This window comes from Aotus nancymaae, unplaced genomic scaffold (genome assembly GCF_030222135.1).
Source record: "Aotus nancymaae isolate 86718 unplaced genomic scaffold, 86718_ANA_hifiasm-v0.15.2.pri h1tg000072l, whole genome shotgun sequence".
In the NCBI taxonomy this organism is placed as follows: Eukaryota; Metazoa; Chordata; class Mammalia; order Primates; family Aotidae; genus Aotus; species Aotus nancymaae.
The window spans coordinates 15,293,093-15,313,920 of record NW_026988487.1 but is presented as its reverse complement, the minus strand read 5'-3'; the positions used below and the strand labels follow the sequence as shown (position 1 = coordinate 15,313,920).

At 40.3% G+C, this 20,828-nt stretch overlaps 1 protein-coding gene across 4 annotated transcripts in view; it reads left to right on the top strand.

Annotated features, from left to right (window-relative positions):
- SSH2 (slingshot protein phosphatase 2) overlaps positions 1–20,828 on the top strand; it is a 288,187-nt gene that overhangs the window by 134,786 nt on the left and 132,573 nt on the right. The window contains exon 1 of one of the 4 annotated variants that reach the window (XM_012449296.2): positions 15,131–15,310. The exons of the other annotated variants lie outside the window; for them this stretch is intronic. Coding sequence (XP_012304719.2) covers positions 15,183–15,310 — 128 coding nt within the window. The 5' untranslated portion in view covers positions 15,131–15,182. Of the gene's footprint in view, positions 1–15,130; positions 15,311–20,828 lie in introns of those variants that run through there. 4 annotated transcript variants of the gene reach the window in all.

Sequence of the window (20,828 nt, the reverse complement as noted above, 5' to 3'; positions counted from 1 at the left end):
TTGTATTTGGTTTTTGTTTCATAATCATAAACTTAACATGGAACCCAAAGGGAACTGCAGTGAAAGCACAAAGATTCTAGGATACTGAGAGCAAATGAGGTGGAGGGCTGCTCTCATGAACAACAGAAGGAATGGTCTGGTGGTTAAAGTAAAATATAATTCAAACTTATTAGAGTTGTTGACAGTCAGCAATGGTGATCTTCTTGCTGGTCTTGCCACTCGCACCTTATAGTTTTAAATGTAATTCATGACCAGATGATTAACTTTGTATAGTGGTTACCCTCTCCCAGTATGATTTTCCCAGTTGAATAAAAACTTTATTTTATTTTTAGCTTTTTATTTTTTGAGGTGGAGTCTCACTCTGTCGCCCAGGCTGGAGTGCAGTGGTGCGATCTCGGCTCACTGCAACCTCTGCCTCCTGGGTTCAAGCGATTCTCCTGCCTCAGCCTCCCAAATAGCTGGGACTACAGGCACGTGCCACCACACCCGGCTAACTTTTTGTATTTTTAGTAGAGACGGGGTTTCACCGTGTTAGCTAGGACAATCTCAATCTCCTGACCTTGTGATCGGCCTGCCTCAGCCTCCTAAAGTGCTGGGATTACAGGTGTGATCCACTGCGCCCGGCCAAAAACTTCATTTTAAAAAAAGCAGCAGCAAATGTATAAGAACCAAAGTTTTGCCTGTCATTCTTATCCACTTCTCTACTCTCCACTCCCAACCCCCAAAATTAGAATCTCACCTTCTTCCAAAATGTATGCAGGGAACTTTTAAAAATTAAGTTAATGGGCCGGGCGTGGTGGCTCACGCCTGTAATCCCAACACTTTGGGAGGTAGGTGGATCACCTGAGGTCAGGAGTTCAAGACCAGCCTGACCAATATGGTAAAACCCTGTCTCTACTAAAAAATACAAAATTAGCCAGGCATGGTGGCGAATGGCTGTAATCCCAGCTACCTGACAGACTGAGGCAGGAGAATTCCTTGAACCCAGAAGACAGAGGTTGCAGTGAGCTGAGATCACACCGTTGTACTACAGCCTGGGCAACAAGAGCAAAACTCCATCTTAAAAAAAAAAAATTAAGTTAACATACTTCCGTTCTTGTTCACTACAAGTTACTTGTTTTGGATGAAAAAGTAAAAGCCTATTAGGAAAGGTTTATTATGAACACTTAATTCAGAACTGCTGAGTTTAGTATAAGGTCAAGTTTTTGTTTTTCATCTCTTCTGATATTATGTGTATGAGTTTAAACTTTAGGAACTCTATATACATAGTTTTTCTTTGAAAACATGTATGTATATGACCCTTATGCATATGTTTATATCTTAAATATATTTTTAAAGGAAACAGACACTATGGAAAGATTCCTATTATAACCCAAATGATTTCTGAAACTGCCAGTGTCTTCACATCACTTTAACAAAATTCATATTTAATCATCTCAAAAGGCGATGTGCAAACCATCTGATAGAGAAATCTTACAAAGTGAAATTAAAGGCCGGGTGCGGTGGCTCACGCCTGTAATCCCAGCACTTTAGGAGGCCGAGGCGGGTGGATCACGAGGTCAAGAGATCGAGACCATCCTGGTCAGCATGGTGAAACCCCGTCTCTACTAAAAATACAAAAAATTAGCTGGGCATGGTGGCGCGTGCCTGTAATCCCAGCTACTCAGGAGGCTGAGGCAGGAGAATTGCCTGAACCCAGGAGGCGGAGGTTGCGGTGAGCCGAGATCGCGCCATTGCACTCCAGCCTGGGTAACAAGAGCGAAACTCCGTATCAAAAAAAAAAAAAAAAAAAAGTGAAATTAAAGAGCATTTAATAAAACTAAAATGTTGAATGTTAGTATTATTTGTAGAATATTGGTCTTCAGAAAAGAGAGTCAAAATGTTTGCCATCTTTTCATGAGGTGCTTAGAAAACAAGATTTCTGAAAAACAAAAGATTTCTCAGGTAAAAGTAAAATGTTTTTTTAAAATGTAATTACACAAAAAATGTAAGTTTTAAGTATATATTTTCTGTTCTGTGTAATGACAAGGAATAGGATCTGTTTTCTTTTCTATCTTCATTGTAATATTATTTCTATGCATAGAAACTCACTTCTGATTTAGTCTTCCTGTTTAGTTAGATAAGATTCCAAGTCTACAGTGTTGATTTTCTTTTTATATACAAAGGGGTCATCAGGGGAAGTCTGGACATCCAGCAGATTAATAGAGGATATATTAGTCAGAGTTTTCCAGAGAGACAGAACCAATAGGATGGATGGGTGGATGATGGATGGATGGATGGATGGATGGATGGACGGACAGACAGACAGATGGGGAATTGGCTCATGCAATATGGAAGTGGTGAAGTCCCATGACTGGCCATCTGCAAGCTGGAGACACCGGGATACTGGTAGTGTGGCTCAGTCCAAGTCCAAAAGCCTCAGAACCAAGGAAGCCTTTAGGGTAATTCTCAATCAAATGCCAAAGACTTGAGAAACTGGAAGGGTTCACTGGTATAAGTCCTGGAGTCTCAAGTCCAGAGAGCCTGAAGTTCTGATGTCTAAGAGCAGGAAGAGAAGAGCATCCTAGCCCCAGGAGGAAAGAGGAAAGCTTTTTTCTCCTTTTTTGTTCTATCTGGGCGCCCCAACCCAGGTAGATTGGTTGGTACCTGCCTCCATTGAGAGCAGATCTTCCTCACTTAGTCCATCAACTCACATGCCAGTCTTCTCTGGAAACAGCCTCAGAGACATACCCAGAAGTAATACTTTACTAGTTCTGTAGATATTTTGTAATCCAGTTGAATTGATACCTAAAATTAACCACCACAGAGAGAGAGGGCAATTAACTAAGAGTAAGAAGACCTGATTTTAGTTCCATCTCACCATATACTATGCCAGCCCTCAATTTCCTCATTTGTAAAATGAGGATAACATCTGTCTGTCTATCCTTTTAGGTTGTTGTGAGGTGGACTGAATAGAATCTGAAAAAAAAAAAAAACAACCCTTATCTTTTCTCAGTTAGTTGATGTACTAGCTGAAGAATGTTAAATAGTGCCCATATCTACTAAGGATTGAGGAGTATAATTTTTGCATACTTCTTGGTTTTATCTAATAAGAGAGATAAAACAACTTCCAATATTGTGGTAAATTCTTGAACGTATTTGGCATGGTTGTTGAAAAGTGTATAATTGTGTAAGTGTCTGATTTTGCATGTTCACCTGATTTCAGAAAAGAAAGACATGGAAAGTGAAATATGCCCAGGGAAACTGATACATGAAGGCTTAGAGAGATAATGACGCTGCTCTGCCAGAGCCTGGAAACTTGACCATTCTAAACAAACTGCATAGTACTAAATTGCTTGTGAAAGGGCTGAATCAATCCTGCTGTGATTTGAACTTTTGGCTCCTGAAAGTCTAGAGCAGGCTTGAAAATAAAAATAAAACCCTTACCTACTTACTAGGTTGTGTTTCAGGCCCTCTACTGAATTCTGTGTATGAAGGAGGTGTCTATCCAAAGAACAAGAGGCAGCAAGAGAGAGATGAAAGGCAGTGAAAAGGAGTCTTAAGGGCTGCTCCTCATACCAGGTGTGAGGGAGTGCTCCCAGGGAAAAAGAACTTCCATCATTAATGTATTGATTCCTTAAGAAAACATATATCTATGGCCTTAAGAAAGATAGAGAGTGATGTAATGTAAAGGATCAGTCATCTAACTAGTATGTATTTAGTGCTTATGACTTGCATAGCACTGTGCTAAGCTATATAAAGTTCACAAAAGAGTTACAGTGTCTGATTTGCTTCAGTAGAGAGATAAGTTATATAGGCAGCAATTAGAGGACAACAAATAAATACACTCAAATTGTTGTCTATATAAATGTGCATTATGTGCCACAAAATAGAGGATAGAAAATAAGGCTTTGAATAACATAATATAGGTTGTAAACTCTAGAGCACTTAGAAAAGTGTCATAGCATACTATAAACCAGGAATTGATCACTGGACTTAATCAGAAGATGTAGATTTAAATCCTGGCTCTGACACTTACTATGTAAGCTTAGGCAGGTTCCCTCAATTTCAGAGCCTTAGTTTCCTCATCTGCAAAATAAAGCTGATAATCCTAGCTAGCTCTCCTTACCTACACAGGATTTTTTGTTTGTTTGTTTGTTTGTTTGTTTTGAGTCGGAGTTTCGCTCTTGTTACCCAGGCTGGAGTGCAATGGTGCGATCTCGGCTCACCGCAACCTCCGCCTCCTGGGTTCAGGCAATTCTCCTGCCTCAGCCTCTTGAGTAGCTGGGATTACAGGCACGCGCCACCATGCCCAGCTAATTTTTTGTATTTTTAGTAGAGACGGGGTTTCACCATGTTGACCAGGATGGTCTTGATCTCTTGACCTCATGATCCACCCGCCTCGGCCTCCCAAAACCTACACAGGATTTTAATGAGAATCAAGCGAAGATGGATATAAAAACACAATAGAATTTCTGATTATTGAAAGAGCTGAGAATTAAACTAGGTCTTGAAAAATACATTATATATAGAAAACCTGAAAGACTAAATGAAAATGGTCTCAGAAAGGGAACAGTTTGAACACAGGATAATGAGACTTGGGCTGGGTGCAGTGGCTTATACCTGTAATCCCAGCACTTTAGGAGGCCGAGGTAGACGGATCACCTGAGGTCAAGAGTTTGAGACCAGCCAGGCCAACATGGTGAAACCCTGTCTCTGCTAAAAATACAAAAATAAGCTGGGCGTGGTGCCATGCGCCTGTAGTCCCAGCTACTCAGGAGGCTGAGGCATGAGAATCACTTGAACCCAGGAGGCAAAGGTTGCAGTGAGCAAAAAAATCAGGCCACTGCACCCCAGCCTGGGTAACAGAGCAAGATTCCATCTCAGAGGGGAATAAAGTGACTTAATTATAAAAAAAAGAGAATGAGATTTGAATATAGAAGGATGGGATAGAAATAATCTGATTAAGCTGGGCACAGTGGCCCATGCCTGTAATCCCAGCACTTTGGGAGGCCAAGGTGGGTGGATCACTTGAGGTCAGGAGTTCAAGACCAGCCTGGCCAAGATGGCGAAACTTCATCTCTACCAAAAATACAAAAATTAGCCGGGGGTGGTGGTGTAATTCCAGCTACTCGGGAGGCTGAGGCATGAGAATCACTAGAATCTCTTGAACCCAGGAGGCAGAGGTTGCAGTGAACAGAGATCGTGCCACTGCACTCCAGCCTGGGCGATGGAGTGAGACTGTCTAAAATAAAAACTAAATATCTAAATATAGCAAAAATGTGTTTTGAAAGGTAGTAACACTGATTGTGTTAGAGAAAGAATGAAGTTGAGGATTACATGCCATAATGACTGGATTATAGTAGGATTTAAATTATGGTGGATCTGAAGGCTAGAAGGAAGAGTTTAGACTTGATCTGAAAGGAAACAGAGAACTATTTGGAGGTCTGAGGAGAGAATTAGTGTAAAAGTTATTTAACTCGTTTGTTTTGATAATCAGCATGTAACATAGTGCCTCACATACAGGTATTCAAGATTAGTCAAACTGAATTTAATTAATCTGTCAATAATATGTAGAATGAATTGGACATATCTGATAAGCCTAGAATCTAGGCTTCTTATCAATTCAATGTCAGTCTGTTTCATCTTTTTTCTTTAACTGTAACAAGGAACAATAATACCTGCCCAGCTAGTAGATTTATTTTAAACATCAAATAAGATGATGCTGATGCCATCGTCATTCACAAATACATTAAATGCCTCCTTCATGTAGGATGTTGTGTAAAAACTACAGAAACAAAAATATCTTTAGATATAAGTGCTTTGGAAAATGTGATGAATATAGATTTGAAATACAGAGTTCTAAAGGATCTGGTAGCAAGAGGATGGTATATAGCAGCCAAAAGATCATCTTACTGCTATATTTAGTACCAGGTTAGGTCCCTATTATTTATCAGAACCTGCTAGGTATTAGTAGGATCAAGCAGAGGAGAAAACACGAGGTGCAGTCAGGTAGGTATTTGAGGTCCCCAAGAGTTCTTCCTGTTGGCAATACATCTTTTCAGTTTAAACCTGTAATGAACCTCCATCATCATGGAGACAATATAGAACACTGTTTAAGAAAGAAGGTTCTTTCTCCTGATTGTATTTTAAAAAAAAGAAAGAAACAAAGAAAGAAGGTTCTGGAGCCAGAGTAACTGGCTGAATTTGAAATACTGATGTATAAGTAATAAAAAAATTAGGCAAATTATTTAACCTCTCTGAGCCTCATAGAGATAATAATAGAATCATAGGATTGTTTATAAGAATTAAGTGAGATAGCACATGCAAACTCTATTTTTTAATTTATTTTTTACAGAGATAGAGACTCCCTATGTTGCCCAGACTGGTCTCAAATTCCTGGGCTCAAAGGATCCCCCTGCCCCAGCCTCCCAAAGTGCTAGCATTACAGGTGTGAGCCACCACACCTGGCCACATAAACTCTTAATAGAGTACGTGGCGCACACTGAATGTCAGCTCAATAAATATCAGTTATTGGCCAGGCACAGTGGCTCACGCTTGTAACCCCAGCACCTTGGAAGGCCAAGGTGGGCAGATCATGAGGTCAAGAGATAGAAACCACCCTGGCCAACATAGTAAAACCCCATCTCTACTAAAAATACAAACATTAGCTGGGCGTGGTAGTGCGAGACTGTAGTCCCAGGTACTTGGGAGGCTGAGGCACAAGAATCACTTGAACCTGGAGGCAGAGATTGCAGTGAGTCAAGATCGTGCCCTGGCAACAGAGTGAGATAGTCTCAAAAAAACAAACAAACAGGTATTTTATTTTCAAAACCTTCTTGGCTCCTTTAGTCTCCATTCTTTGTTATTCCCAAAATCACTTCCCATTTTTCTATCTCTGTCTCACTACATTCTAGGACACTGATGGTATTAGGCCACATTTGGTTCATTCACCTATAACATTAATATGTTCTACAGCATTATCATTGAACAGATCTTAAAATATCTTCTAAATTTATTGAAAAGCTTCAGTATATTTCTAAAATAGAAATAATTTTAAAATCTTCTGAATTTAAAATTATATTAACTTCAAAGTAGCTTAAAAATTAAATTTACCAACCAGGCATGATGGCTCATGCCTGTAGTCCCCACACTTTGGGAGGCCAAGGCAGGAGGATTGATTGAGCCCAGAAGTTTCAAACCAGCTTGGGCAACATGGCAAAACCTCATCTCAACAGGCATGGTGGTACATGCCTGCAGTCCTAGCTACTTGGAAGCTGAGCCAGGAGGACTGCTTGAGACCAGGCAGTTGAGGCTTCAGTGAGCTGTGATTGCACCACTACACTCCAGTCTGGATGACAGAGTGAGAACTTGTCTCAAAAAAAAAAAAAAATTTACATTTATCTTGTCATAGTCTAAGTAGTTCTTTGGAAACAATAATCCATAATTCCTCATAATATTTTTCTTCACAAATTTTCTAGTTTATTTCCATAAGCATATTTTACTTTTCTTTTTTTTTTTCTTTTTTTTTTGAAATGGAGTTTCGCTCTTGTTACCCAGGCTGGAGTGCAATGGCGCAATCTCAGCTCACTGCAACCTCCGCCTCCTGGGTTCAGGCAATTCTCCTGCCTCAGCCTCCTGAGTAGCTGGGATTACAGGCGTGTGCCACCGTGCCCAGCTAATTTTTTGTATTTTTAGTAGAGACGGGGTTTCACCATGTTGACCAGAATGGTCTCGATCTCTTGACCTCGTGATCCACCCGCCTCGGCATCCCAAAGTGCTGGGATTACAGCCGTGAACCACCTCGCCTGGCTTACTTTTCTAATATGTATATATTTAGCTTTTAATGTAACATGTAAATGATGGGGCATAGAAGAGCATCTTGGGCCCTGAGTTAATTTACTAGAGCATGGAGTAGCAGGAGACACTAATAATGCAAGGGAAAATAAAAAACTAAACTCTTTAGGAGGGCAATTTGATCATATCTACCAAGTCCTAAGATGTTTAAAATATTTCAAACTGCCTATTCTACCTCCAGGTATTGATCCAACAAGTATATTCACATCTATGCACAAATAGTTTTCTTCAATGTCCCTGTCATGACATGAACAAAAATTATACAAACGTATGTTCGTAGTAATATTGCATATAATAGTAAAGACTGGAAACAACTTAAATGTCCGTAAGTAGAGAACTGTTTAAATAGATTATACATGATTGTACAATAAAATGCCTTATGCTTCTTTAAAAGAATGAAGGAGATTTACAATAACATGGAAAAATGTCTAAGGTATAGTGATAAGTAGGAGGAAATGCAAGCAGAATAATATGTATAATTCTGTGTGTGTGTGTGCACGCACGTGCGCACACGCTTCTTAACAAGCAGCTACAATATACTGCCGTATGCATATGCAAGGAAAATTTCTGGAATTATTAATAGCAATCATGTCTGGGAGTAAGATGATGATGAGAATGAGAATGGTGACTTTTATTTTGCCTTTCTGAATTCTAAAAAGTGATTTAAACATTCAGCATGTGTGAATGTTATTTAAAAAAAAAACTAGTTTAAAAAATAAAATGTTTCATCCCTGAGAGGTCTTAAAAAAAGAAAAAGAAAATATTTAAAGACACAAAATGGAGACTAAATGGTTAAATGTTTTGTAAAGTATATTTGATGTGGAAAGTGATCTGTAAATGCCTATTATTTTTACTAAACAATAGAGTTTAGGGCTTTTGTAACCTGAAGAAAGCAGCATTTCAGCATCTCTTCCTACAGGAGCATATGGTATTTAAGACCATGGGGGGATGAATGCCTTAGAGATCACCTCTCCTAGAGTTGATAGGCAGATCTTTTCAGTGTTTTCCATTGCTCTTAGGGAGCAAAAATTCTGTGGAAAAGACTATAAAGGCTCAGTGACATTGTTCACTGAGACTATAAAAATTCTGTGGAAAAGACTATAAAGGCTCAGTGACAATGTTTAAAACTATGGTCAGATATTCTTTTTTTAAAAATAAGCCACATGGTGATTGCAAAACATGATTGTTTTTAAGAGTCTTTGTTTACAGAGTTTGGTTTATTGTGTTATATAAAGAATGCCATTGACTAAGTGTAGTAAGATACCTCTTGGTAGAAATTCAGGTATTATCTTGAGAGTTTTGTCCTACTGTTTTACAGATTAACAGGAGACAGAATGTTGCATTACTCCACGTTACAGGCTTTTTGTTTTATAACTCAAAGTGTTGCTTTTCCTCCTTTTGATACTCAGAGGATTAACTTACTATTTATTTTTCTAGATCAGGCCGTTAAGAGAAAACATAAAAATACAAATAGGTCCTTTGGTATAATCATTTTTTCTTATGACTAGGTATTTTAAAACTAAAATTATTTAAGTTAAAGCTATTACATGAAAGCTTTAAAAATAGAAAAATTGGGCCGGGCGCGGTGGCTCACGCCTGTAATCCCAGCACTTTGGGAGGCCGAGACGGGTGGATCACGAGGTCAAGAGATCGAGACCATCCTGGTCAACATGGTGAAATCCCGTCTCTACTAAAAACACAAAAAATTAGCTGGGCATGATGGTGCGTGCCTGTAATCCCAGCTGCTCAGGAGGCTGAGGCAGGAGAATTGCCTGAACCCAGGAGGCAGAGGTTGCCATGAGCCGAGATTGCGCCATTGCACTCCAGCCTGGGTAACAACAGCGAAACTCCGTCTCAAAAAAAAAAAAAAAAAATAGAAAAATTGAGTGAGCACTGTAGATCTCACATTACTACAGATTGTAATACTGAGTTAATGTAAAACTACCTGGCAAACAATCATAGTAAAGACTTCCCGAATAAAGTGGTGGTACACAGGGGAAGTTTGTATGTATTTTTCTTTTTCTTTATTATTTTTATTTTTTTAATGAGATGGGGTCTTGCCATGATGCCCAGGCTGGTCTCAAATTCCTGGGATCAAGCAATTCTCCTGCCTTGGCCTCCCAAAGTGCTGGGATTATAGGTGTGAGCCACCACGCCCGGCCAAGTATTTTAATTTTCATTCGTTTGTCAACTTCAGGGTAATAAAATAAAACAAATATGGGGGGCATGGTAGCTCACACCTGTAATCCCAGCACTTTGGGAGGTCGAGGCAGGCGGATCACCTGAGGTTGGAAGTTCCAGACCAGCCTGACCAACATAGAGAAACCCTATCTCTTCTAAAAATACAAAATTAGCTGGCGTAATGTTGCATGCCTGTAATCCCAGCTACTTGGGAGGCTGAGGCAGGAGAATCGCTTGAACTGGGAGGTGGAGGTTGTGGTGAGCCGAGATCGAGCCAGTATACTCCAGCCTGGGCAACAAGAGCGAAACTCCGTCTCAAAAAAAAAAAAAGAAAAGAAAAGAAAAAAAACAAATACAACTAGCTTTCTATTATTGAAAGCTAATAGGCCAATTTGTGGATGATGATGATAATAATAATAAATTCGGTGTTGTTCACAAAGCACTTTTGTCCCTGTATCTTTTTTTTTTTTTTTGAGATGGAATCTCACTCTGTTGCCCAGGCTGTAGTGCAGCAGTGCGATCTCAGCCCACTGCAACCTCCGCCTACTGAGTTCAAGTGATTCTCCTGCCTCAGCCTCCCCAGTAGCTGAGATTACAGGCACCTACCACTGTGCCTGGCTAATTTTTGTATTTTTAGTAGAAAAGGGGTTTCACCATGTTGAACAGCCTGGTCTTGAACTCCTGACCTCAAGTGATCCACCCACCTCAGCCTCCCAAAATGCTGGGATTACAGGTGTGATCCATCACACCCGGCCTTTTGTCCTTGTATCTTAATTAGCTCTTGAGGTAAATATTACCTCAGTTTGATTACCCTAGTTTAAGATTAAAGAAAGTAGGGCTGGGATAGATTAAGGTTTGCACATAGACAAAAAAGCTAGAACCCGGAACTTCTGATATTAGCATCACTGCCACCTTCTAATGTTGCCCACTTTAGCTATTTTTCATATTTGTGGAAAACAGCATAGAAGATAATCTCTAACGTTTTCATTTTCTCAGTGAATAAACTAAGGTGCACAGTGGGACTTACTTTCAAGTTGCCAGACATTAAAGCCAAACAGTAAATTTTTGTGCCAGGCACTCTTTTAAGTACTTAATGTATATTAATTAATCCTCACAATAACTTCATAAATTAAGCGCCAAGTACTGAGCCCAAGATTAAGTAACTGAAATTCATAGCTAATGGTTGCAGTAGGATCCAAACCTAGCCTATTAATTCCAAAGTCAGAGTTTTTAACTACTGGGCTCTACTGCTTTGCACTAGATGACTGTTTATCTTAACTGGATTAAATACATTGCTCAGGATTCTCCAGATAGGATGAGATTCCTTTCTCAAAGTTTCCCAACTCTCACAAGAACAGATCTAGGGACTTTTCCTTAGGGTTTTGTTATCTTATTTTATAGATGAAGTGACTTGGCCAGTCTTAGTTTATTAAGTGATTATGTTACAACTACAAATTAGGCCCTCTGGCTTACAGCACATTGCTTTTGGCATCAGTTCAAATGATCTACTCATGTTGAAATTTTGTCATAGCAGCAAGAGCATATCTACTATATCCTTCATTCACATTTCAGTCCACCTTCTGGTCTGTCCTGGAATACAGTTAGGTCAGCATGTAAGTCTCCACTGTTCACTTTTTTACAGTGATTATACCATAAGAGACACATGTATACATAGTAATGGAAATACCTTAAGCATTTTCTACTTAAGCATTTTTAATACTATTAATGTGTCATCCTACAAAAACTTAATTTGATCATAGCTAATGTTGTCAAGAGCCAACATTTTAGTATATTCACATTTTGAATCTTGAAATGGTCAAGCAAATGACATGACAAAGCTATTTCAAATCCTCCAACTCAAGCAAGAATGTAAAGAAAGGCAGCAATTTTTCTTTGGGGCCTTTGTGCACATTTTTCTTGTTTTTTAGAGAAAGCTCTTTCTGACTTCATGTAGAGTAGAAAACTAACTTAGTTTATTTCATGCTGCTCAATCTAATTTGAAATCATTTTTGAATTCCTAGATGCATGGGTATAGAAAGCTTGCTTCTTGGAGCCTTGTTTCCTGACAGTGGAGAGTAAAGAATTAAATTGAGCTGTAACTAAATTGATTGGCATTTTGACACTCTGCAGACTGTGAAAAGAAAAGGAATGTGTTCAACTTTTAAAAACAGACAGTAGCAGAAAGAACTCTTTTCTTAAATGCATCCCAGTTTGCAAACATGATTTAATTTTTTTCCTAAAAAAAGCCAGAGACAGGCCAGAGCGGTGGCTCATGCCTGTAATCCCAGCACTTTGGTAGGCCATGGCAGGTAGATCACCTGAGGTCAGGAGTTCCAGACTAGCCTGGCTAACATGGTGAAACCCTGTTTCTACTAAAATTACAGAAAATTAGCTGGGCATGATGGCATGCGCCTGTAATCCCAGCTACTCAGGAGGCTGAGGCAGGAGAATTGCCTGAACCCAGGAGGCGGAGGTTGGAGTGAACCGAGATCGTGCCATTGCACTCCAGCTTGGGCAGTAAGAGTGAAATTCTGTCTCAAAAAAAAAAAAAAGAAAGAAAGAAAAGCAAGACATGTTCTAGCACTTTCTCAATTTCCTATATTACAGTTCAATGTGAGAATTTAACTTTGAAGAGCTTTTGAAAAAGCCTGGATAGGGATGTTAACATAGCCTCCTTAGCTGAACAGGCACTGACAGAGGTCTTTTGAGGAGAAAGGAAAGGACTAAACACTTCTGGGGTGTCGCTATAGGAACCTATTTATAAAGACAAGATACATATTTATGAAATCTTTATCTCTGGCATTTTTAAATGCAAGAGATATTAAGTATGAATTGAATAATATACATGTCCTTCTTCAGACAGATACAGATGATTACCATGCCATTATCTGTCCTAAATGGCATCATTTAATGTTGACTTCAATAAAATCCTCTCTCTGCTGTGTCATGAAAGGAACTGGACTCACCTTAACAGTGCTATTCTAAAGTGCCTCCTCCTTTTTTTTTTTTTAATCACAGCAGGAGGCTGTAATAAATTACAGCCTGGAAGAAGTTTCAAACTGGCAAGTTTGCCAGATATTTTAAGCAATTTATTTTGGGGTGTATCAGCAGATTTTTTCTTACACTACCATTTGGGTGCCTGCTGACACAGCCTGAATAAATCTTTCAACATTTTCCTTCCTAGAGATGGATGAAGATGATGAACTCCAAGATCCAGACCTTCCGTTAACTCTTCACTTGCCACCTGGTGTTTTCCTATTACCAGATATCTCAGAAACTTAAGATAACTTTCCAGCATGAGTTTGTAGTATTTCAAGTTCCTCATGGTACTTTGGCAACAGCCTTAAATTTTATGGAAGAATCAACTAATGAGTGATTCTGGTTTTAGGCATCGAACTTATAATTTGGATTGATTATTTCATTACTAGTATCTTGAAAATTGTGTGAATATTTATATAAAACAAACTTATTTTTTTCACATGTTGAGTCTTAAAGTGACTTCTTCCTATTTTAGTCTGTTTTCTAGTTGGTTAAAGTTTTTAGAAATTATTAATTTCTGACTCTAGAATTCTTAAGGCAGCTTCAGTGATACATATTTTGGTCTAGTAATAAAAAAACTGCTAAAAATACTGATACCTGAAAGTATTTGCTGTAGCATAATGAGACTGTAAAGCTAAAATAAAAGGAAGCTGACTTTTATCGAATGCCTGCACCATGCCAGCCCCTTTTGTGAGCACAGCATGTTGAGAGAGAGAGAGAGAGAATCATATTTTACAAAGAGCTGGTCCCTGGTCAGGTGAAAGGCATTGCTCAGTGAATTGGAAGGCACTGTAAAGGCATCAGGGAATGCAGTTTGGTGGTAAAAGCCCTAGATCAAGTGTCATAAAACCTGTGTTCCTGAGTGACATTATTTATAAAACCAGGTAATCTGCTTAGAACTTAAATGTTACTGTATCTGTAAAGTGAAGATAAGATCTCTAGCCTGCCTTCTCAACCATGGCTGCACGTTGGAATCACTCGGGGAGCTTTCAAAAATATGTCTAAATCCCACCTTCAAGAGATTCCAATTTTATTAAGGTGCAGCCTGGGCATTGGGATTTTTTAAACCTTCCACAAGTAATTCCTATGTGCAGGTAAGGCTGTGAATCCTTGGATTGGGAGATGACTAAGAAAGCCCTCTACAGATTTACTAACAAAGATTAGTAGATGTTATCGAGAGTCTAAACTGTTTTTTGCTTGTTGCCCTGAACTTCAACTGTTTAAAAAAAAAAAAAGTGGCCGGGCACAGTGGCTCACGCCTGTAATCCCAGCACTTTGAGAGGCCGAGACAGGCGGATCACCGGAGATCGGGGGTTTGAGACCAGCCTGGCCAACATGGTGAAACCGCTTTCTATTAAAAATACAAAAATTAGCCGGGCATGATGGCGGGCGCCTGTAATCCCAGCTACTCGGGAGGCTGAGGCTGAAGAATCACTTGAACCTGGGAGACGGCGGAGGTTGCAGTGAACTGAGACCGCATCATTGCTCTCGAGCCTGGGCGACAATAGCGAAACTCCGCCTTAAAAACATACATACATACATACATACATATATATATATATATATATATATATATATATATATCTGAATTACATCACATAGGAAGTCTTTGATAAATATTTGTTGCACTTGTGAATTTATGGCCTTAAAATTTTTAAGATCTTTCAAAAACGGATTTGTTTGAGGTACAATGTATAGAGCCAATTAAGAGGCATGATAGTTGAAACATCCTCCTTTAGAGAAATGCAAGCCTTCCTCGCCGACCCCTAGCTTCACTCCCTTCCTCACCAAGCAGCGGTGTCTTGTGGCTGCCGGATGCCCCAAAGGCTGTAACGCGCGCTGCGGGATCTGCGCGGGCGTCCCGAGATCTGGGGCGGGGCACCGGCCGGGCCAACCCTCTCCGCTCTCAGGACTCGCCCGCCCCGTCCCGCCCCGGACGCGGGTGGGGGCGGGCTGCTGGCGGCGCCTGTCAGTCCCGACTCCACTGCCGAGCCCCCGGGCTTCGGCTGCTGCCTCCGCGCGACCCGGCGGGCCCGCCTCCGCCGCCGGGTTCCCGCACCGCCTGCGCCTCGTGCCGGAGCAGGGCAGAGGCCAGGATGCGGAGTTGTGCACTTTGAGCCGGCCCCATGACCCTAAGCACGTTAGCCCGCAAGAGAAAGGCGCCCCTCGTCTGCACCTGCAGCTTCGGGGCCCCCGACATGATTCCTTACTTCTCTGCCAACGCGGTCATCTCGCAGAACGCCATCAACCAGCTGTGAGTCCGCCGCGCGCCCTCCGCCTCCGCTAACGCTCAGAAAGTTTGCTCTTTCAGCAGCCGCTTTCCCCAGCATCCTGGGGAGCAAACAAGCAAGCGAGGGCGAGCACGCATCCTGCGTGCCTGGAGGTCTGCGGGCGTCTGGAGAGAAGGATGCTGGGGTAGAAGGGTAGGGGGATTCGTGGAGGCGGAAAGTGTCCCGGGGTGGGGGTGGACGAAAAAAAGTCCTTTGAGAGAATTTCCGGTAAACTTTGAGGGACTTTGAAAGCGCGGGTTGTCCCTGAGAAGTTGTCAGTGGTGACCGAGTGACAGCTGAGCCGTTTGGCACTTGGAAGACTGGGTTGAAGGGTGGTCGACAGAATCGGAACAGCCTGTGGGAGTCCCTGTGGGTCCTTCTGGTGAGCAGCCTTCCGTGATTGTGGGTTTTGTTTGTTTATAAGTTTCTGTTACTAGCCATTTACAAAAAGAAAGGCCATTCTTCGCTCCTACTGGTTGTAGTCTGGAGTGATTCCAGAAAGCTTATTTCGGTAGTTTCGCTATTTTATCTCCTCCTGTACAACCAGGACGGGCTCACAGCCCAAGCCTGCACGCACACCTTCATTCACCAAAGTGCAAGTGCGTCTTTAAATCGTCGCTGTTTTTAAAGTCTCTAGAGAGTTGTCATTCCATTGTGGTTTAGCTGTTTCTGAGAAGTGTGTGTGCTGAAGCTTGTGGTTAATCTCACCTCACAGTTATCAAGTAGAGGAACTTTTCCTATTCAGGTTGCACCCTTAAATCAATGCAGTGGTTTAAGGTTACTTAGACAGCAGCAGTTTGGTCTTCGTTAGTGTATTAGCACTCACTCCAAGTGGCTTCAGAGGAGTTACCTGCTGAGGTTTTCCTAGACTCTTTGCCCTTAAGCAAAGCTACTGTCTCCCTCTCAGGTCAGCTTTTTAATGTCCAACAACAGAAACTTTATCCCTTATTAAAGGTCTAGAGAATCGCATGTAAAGTGATTTCTAGATAATCTTACAACTAATTTATTATTTTCATATATGGTTTGCCCTCCTATCCTTCCAAATTGAATTAAACTCGTTTGAGTTTCTTTTTTCCCCCCTGTGTGTTGATTCATGGTGGAGCTCCTAAAAAAATAGAAAAATATCACAAAAGTTGTTTTATTGCCCTGTACTGTAAAAGCTTCACAGTTAAACTGACTGACTTGCATTTTCCCTCTGAAAGGGGAAGGGACATGCAGTGAAGGAGAAGTTAATGGGTGAATAATCTGACACTGGATAACCAATATGAAAATAATAGTGTTAACAGTACTTTAAAAATGGCAGTGGAAGCAACCCAAGTGTCCATAGATGGATGAATGGATTAACAAAATGTGGTATGTACATATAGTGGAATATTATTTAGCCTTAAGGAAGGAATCTGACATATGCTACAGTATGAATAACCTTGACAATATTATTCTAAGTCAAATAAGTGAGTCACAAAAGTATAAATACTCTATGATTTCATTTATATGAGGTACCTATCTATCGACATCAAATTCAGATAGAAATAAAGTAGAATGGTGGTTGCTAAGGGTTGAGGGAGAAGGGGTGGGAAATTTGTATTTGAAGAGCACAAAGTTTCATTTGAGGAAGATGAAAAAATTCTGGGATTGGGTGGTGGTAGTTGCACAACAGTGTGAAAGTACTTAATGCCCTAGAACTATACACTAAAATGGTTAAAATGGTAAATTTTATGCTGTGTATATTTATTGCCAGTAAAAATAATAGCAAAAACTGCATTTATTTTTGCACCAACCTAATAAGCACAATAAAAAGAATTTAAAAGGGCCTGGTGTGGTTGCTCACACTTACAGTTCCAGCACTTTGAGAGGCTGAGGCAGGCGGATCGCTTGAGCTCAGGAATTGGAGACCAGCCTGGGCAACATAGTGAGACTCTGTCTTAAGAAAAATAGAAAAAATGAGTCAGGTATGGTGGTGCATGCCTATAGTCTCAGCTACTCGGGAGGCTGAGGTGGGAGACTAGCTTGAGCTCGGAAGGTTGAGGCTACAGTAAGCCGTGATCATGCCACTGCACTCCAGCCTGGGTGACAGAGCAAGACTCTGTCTCAAAAAAGAATAAAAAAGGCCAGGCACAATGGCTTATACCTATAATCCCAGCACTTTGGGAGGCAGGAGGATCACTTTAGGCCCAGGAGTTCAAGACCATTCTGGGCGACATACTGAGACTCTGTCTCTATGAAAACATTTAAAAATTAGTAGAGTGTGGTGGTACACACCTGTAGTCCCAGCTGCTTAGGAGGCTGAGGTGGGAGGATTACTTGAGCCCAGGAGTTCAAGGCTTCAGTGAGCCATGATTGTGTCACTGCATGCCAGCCTGGGAGGCAGAGCAAGACACTGCCTCTTTAAATAATATAATATATTTTTTTAAAGCAGGAATTCTAAGCTTTTTTGGCAGAAAGGAGTTGTGAATCATGTGGGTCAATCAAGTCCAAATTTATTTTCCTGGTAATTAGTGTCTTTGGGTAAATAATTTGACATCAGTTTCTTCCACTGTAAAATGGGTATACAGTGGTTCTTACCCCATAAGATCATAAGAGGCTGGGCACGGTGGCTCACGCCTATAATCCCAGCACTTTGGGAGGCCGAGACGGGTGGATCACGAGGTCAAGAGATCGAGACCATCTTGGTCAACATGGTGAAACCCCGTCTCTACTAAAAATACAAAAATTAGCTGGTCATGGTGGCGCATGCCTGTAGTCTCAGCTACTCGGGAGGCTGAGGCAGGAGAATTGCTTGAACCCAGGAGACGGAGGTTGCTGTGAGCCCAGATCGCGCCACTGCACTCCAGCCTGGGTAACAAAAGCGAAACTCCGTCACACACACACACACACACAAAAAAAAAGGTCATAAGAGATCATATATTTGGTAACACTTTGTGAACTGTAATTGTCTACACAAAAAGCTAGTTAATAGAAATTAATAACTAATAGCTGCCATTTATTGACCACTTTCACTGTGCTGAGTTTAATGTACATCTGTCTCATTTAATAATCATTGCAACCTTATGAACTAATTTGTTCTGTTTATGGATAATGAAACTGAGGCTTAGAGAAGCTAAATAGTTACTCAAGGCCATATAGCTAGTAAGTGATAAAATTGTCCTTAGAATCCAGGTCTATTTCCTAGGCCAGTGCCCTTAACCTATAAAAATGATATTTTGTCTTAGTTGCAAGGTCACTTTTGAGACTTGGCAGTCTGACAAATTATCTTTGACTGCTGAAATCTTCAACTTCCTGAAAAATATATTTGCTATACTGAATTTTGCTACTAAGATGAACTTTTAAATAATTTTATGAATATTTGTCTTTTATTTTTGTCTCTATTTTCCCACTTCTTTTTCTTTGTTTCTTGTTTGTTTTGTTTTTTTAGACAGGGCCTTGCTCTGTCATTCAGGCTGGAAGTGGCTTGAACACGTCTCACTTGCAGTCTCGACCTCCTGGGCTCAAGCAGTCCTTTGACTTCAACTTCCTGTGTTGCTGGGACCACAGGCACGTGCCACCACACCTGGCTTTTTTTTTTTTTTTTTTTTTTTGAAACAGAGTCTTACTCTTTCACCCAGGCTGGAGTGAAGTGGCATGATCTTGGCTCACTGCAACCTCTCTGCCACCCCCCTGGGTTCAAGCAATTATCTTTTTTCTTTTTTCTTTTTTTTTGAGAGACAAGCGTCTCACTTTGTTGCCCAGGGTAGTCTCACACTCCTGGGCTCAAGTGATCCTCCTGCCTTTGCCTCCCAAAGTGAGCTACTATGCCTAACCACTCCTTTTTTCTTTAAAGAGACTTGCTATAATATTCACTTCTTGTAAACTATTTATTAGTATTGCTTTAGAGATCATGTTTATTTAGCATTTATAGTGTTGCCTAGTTTATCGTCATTAAAAAAATTATTAGGAATCATTCTGAGTAAACTACTAAACTTTATGAACTTAAATATACCCATTGTTAGCACCTAATGAAGTTCTTAATTTGAGGTCCATGGTCACCTAGAGATCTATGGATTGGCTTCAAAAAGTCAAACTCCTTGAGATTATATGAAAATGTTGAGTAAATAAATATATTTTAAAATCAGATTCTCAAAGTGATCTGTGATCTAAATAAAGGTTTAGAACTTCTTTCCTAAAGGGAAGTGTTATTTCTAAAAACTGATACTGTAACCTCAACTGCTGTGAGCATGTCCCTATGGTACCAATATGTACATAGCAATAACTAGTGGGAGCAGCTAAACAATTCAGATTTAGGGTCCTAAATGAAGACTGACTCAAAACAATTTTGTATTTGGGGGAGGGGAGTACCTTGATACATGAGTACCCTTAGCAGTGGTTCTCTTATCACTGCTGAGAACCCACTCAAAAGAACTTTTTGCCCCTTCTCATTTACTGCCTTCAGGTTTGCTGTGGGTCTAGAAACCAAGAAACAATTCCTGTGAGAATTGTGTCAAAGAGTAAATTGGAGCCAGGGGCAGTGGCTCACACCTGTAATCCCAACACTTTGGGAAGACAGGAGTTTGAGACCAGCCCAGGCAATGTAGTGGGCTGTCTCAATGTAGTGTAGCTGTCTCTGATTGATTGATTGATTGATTGATAGATAGAAGAGAGGATGGATGGATGGATGGATGGGCAGATAGATAGGCAGATTAGATAGATAGATAGATAGATAGATAGATAGATAGATAGATAGATAGATAGATAGACAGACAGATAGGAAGGTATAGCAGTTCATGCCTGTAGTCCTAGCTACCCAAGAGACTGAGGTAGGAGGATCGCTTGAACCCAGGAATCTGAAGTTACAGTGAGCTATGATCTTGCCATTGCACTCCAGCCTGGGCAATAGAGGAAGACTATTTCTTTAAAAATAAAATAAAATAAAAAGTAAATAGGCCAAAGTGAGATCCTATGGACTCTCCTAGGAGGGAAAGTTGATGATTTTTGGATTTATGGCTTTTGGACATCTATTTTGGTAATTTCATAGGCTCTTATTTTCAACTGTGTTATATATGATAGATAAAATTATGGACTAGCTGGAGTATTACTGTATTTTAGTGGTAATTATGTCATTATTAGATTAAGGTCTACGCTCTTCGCTGTATAAAACTCACCAAATATGGTATTATTTTTGACCTGTCAATGAAGAACATTAATAAATGATCAAAATCATTCCAGAAATAAACTATAGTTACTATTGTACTGTTCAGTGTTAATTATGCTAGAAAATATATATGTATGAACAACCCAGAGAATCATTTGGTCAAACGTCAAGAGTCTTGGATTAGACTGATGAGAATGATCATAAAAAGTTCATACCCTTTAAGAGTCTGTACATGCATTTTAGTAAAACAAAAATCTGAACTTCTGAAAAATATGGAAGCCTGTATTATTTTTAGAGAGCCATTACTCAGTCTCTGGGAAGTAGTCACTAAGCAAGGAGCCAAGGTGTTAGTGTTATTATATACTAAACAAGTGGCC